This window comes from Armigeres subalbatus, chromosome 2, assembly GCF_024139115.2.
Source record: "Armigeres subalbatus isolate Guangzhou_Male chromosome 2, GZ_Asu_2, whole genome shotgun sequence".
In the NCBI taxonomy this organism is placed as follows: Eukaryota; Metazoa; Arthropoda; class Insecta; order Diptera; family Culicidae; genus Armigeres; species Armigeres subalbatus.
Window position 1 is genome coordinate 286,020,129 of NC_085140.1, and position 2,073 is coordinate 286,022,201.

Here is a 2,073-nt window from a genome sequence, read left to right on the forward strand (position 1 = left end):
GAAGAAATCAATAGGTTCGGTGCCAATTTGTTCAAAACGGTTTTGTTGTTTTCTCGGAATTGTGTAAAAAAAATATGTTCAATTTCTCAAACAGATTATTCAATTTGTGGTAATCTTTAAGACCGCCGATGAATTCCGGGATCCTTTTGTCTTGAAATCACTGTATTGTTCACAAGTTTCGTGAAATTTCACAATCGTGAAATTTGGGTCAGCAAATTGGAAATAGTGCAAATGAACCAATTTCGCTATACCGTACGCTATCTACCATAGAGTAATGCAGATAACCTACGCCTCATAAACACTGTTGTCCACTGCTCAAACTGTTTTTTGCTAAACTTCTTGTTGGTAAAATTGAGTTTCTTGGAATTCTCGATTATCTCCAAATGTAAGCATTGAAACAACTATTACGGACAACGAATTACGCCCTATAGCGCTTTTGATTTGAACTCCCACTGTTTTTTTTATTTGTTTTTTCATTTCCACAGCATGGATGCGAAGCTTGACGGAACGCTGAATGAACAATGGATGCATTTTTTAAACACTTAGACAATTTCTATTTAAATGAATTGTAAAGTTTTGATCTGATCCAAATTTGTTAAATCAATAAATGTAGTGCTTGATGCATTTTTGAGTCCCGCACTTTTCCGCCTAAAACATGATTTTCCCCATCTCTAAATTTCTATTGAAGAATGTTCCACAGATAAATAGAAATATAACAAATTTTTAATACAGTACATATCCGTATAAAAAGCTTACGTTTCTTTTAATACAACTTTGCAGAATTATATATGCCAAGCTTTTAAAGAATAACTGTATAATTTGTTTTTTGGTTGTACTACTATTTTTTTTCTTTGACTACTTGTTGCACTTCTTGACAAGTATGTCATATCGCTCATCAAGTGATCAAATAGGTGAAAGCAAAAAATATTTTGTAATTTGTATTTAATATGTTGTGACGGAAACCTGATGCTTATTATTTTTTGTTCTGGTCACATTATTGTCAGTGAAATTAAAAATCTCATAAAAATTCTGCTTAAAATTGGGGGTACAATTTAAGAATAAAAAGTATCTGTGAATTGAAAATATGAAAGATGTCGCCAATGCCTGCCAAAAAGCACCAAGGACGTGAATCCAGTTCGATAAAGAAAATACCGTGGGTGTGTCTGTGAAAGTAGTTATTCATTTGCACAAATTGTTTCTAGAAACAAAACCAGTTAGCTTAGTAACGGTTGACTTAAAAAGGAGCATTTCATGATTGTATAAAAGAAGTGTGATAAATGAAGAGCAGTATCAGTTAGCACTCAACTTTCAAAGAAAACAGATACTTTAACAAACTCATAATGTTCATTAAGGTATAATTATTCTCTATCTTATTACGATCGTCACGTTATCAATTTATCGTCGTATCTTGCAGACGTCCTTTGTGGTTCTTGCTTTGGTCGGAGCCATCGCTGCCCAGCACTACTACCAACAACACGAGGAAGAACACAACGCCCCTGCACATTACGAGTTCCACTACGACATCCATGATGACCACACCGGGGATGTGCACGGGCGCAAGGAATCTCGAAACGAACACCAGACCCAGGGTGAATACTATCTGATCGATGCCGATGGTCACAAGCGCACTGTCACTTACCATGTTGATGGTAAGAGTGGATTCATCGCCCAGGTGCACCGTGAGCCAATCAAGGGACACCAGGCCCCTCAGCCAGTGCATAAAGTCGTTGCTGTTCCAGTGCAGCAGGGATACTATCATTAAACACTGTTAAATTGCTGTGAAGTTATATTATTTAAGTAGTTGAAATGCGATGAAACAAGTAGCCAATTTAAATGAAAATATATTTATATGGAACATATTTGTAGTTCCTTTTTTATTTGATTTATTTTGGTAAGTCTTTACTCATTGGCGTTTGATTGCCAATTGTGAGAGTGAGTTTGAATCTCAATCTTTGAATCTTGGTTTATACTCCAGTTTTCATCTTGTCAGTGACTGAGTAAAACTGTATTGCCGTTTTTTTCTCAGTGGAAAAGCGGGACTACTCATAGTTTTGAGTTAAATTTCTGTGGAAA

At 35.6% G+C, this 2,073-nt stretch overlaps 1 protein-coding gene across 1 annotated transcript; it reads left to right on the forward strand.

Annotated features, from left to right (window-relative positions):
• The first annotated feature begins 1,282 nt into the window (after nucleotides 1–1,282).
• On the forward strand, nucleotides 1,283–1,812 carry LOC134216475 (cuticle protein 19-like). Its single transcript, XM_062695348.1, has 2 exons — nucleotides 1,283–1,352; nucleotides 1,415–1,812. The coding sequence occupies exons 1-2, from the start codon at nucleotides 1,341–1,343 to the stop codon at nucleotides 1,760–1,762; spliced, it is 360 nt and encodes a 119-aa protein (XP_062551332.1). The 5' UTR covers nucleotides 1,283–1,340; the 3' UTR covers nucleotides 1,763–1,812.
• The last annotated feature ends 261 nt before the right edge of the window (nucleotides 1,813–2,073 follow it).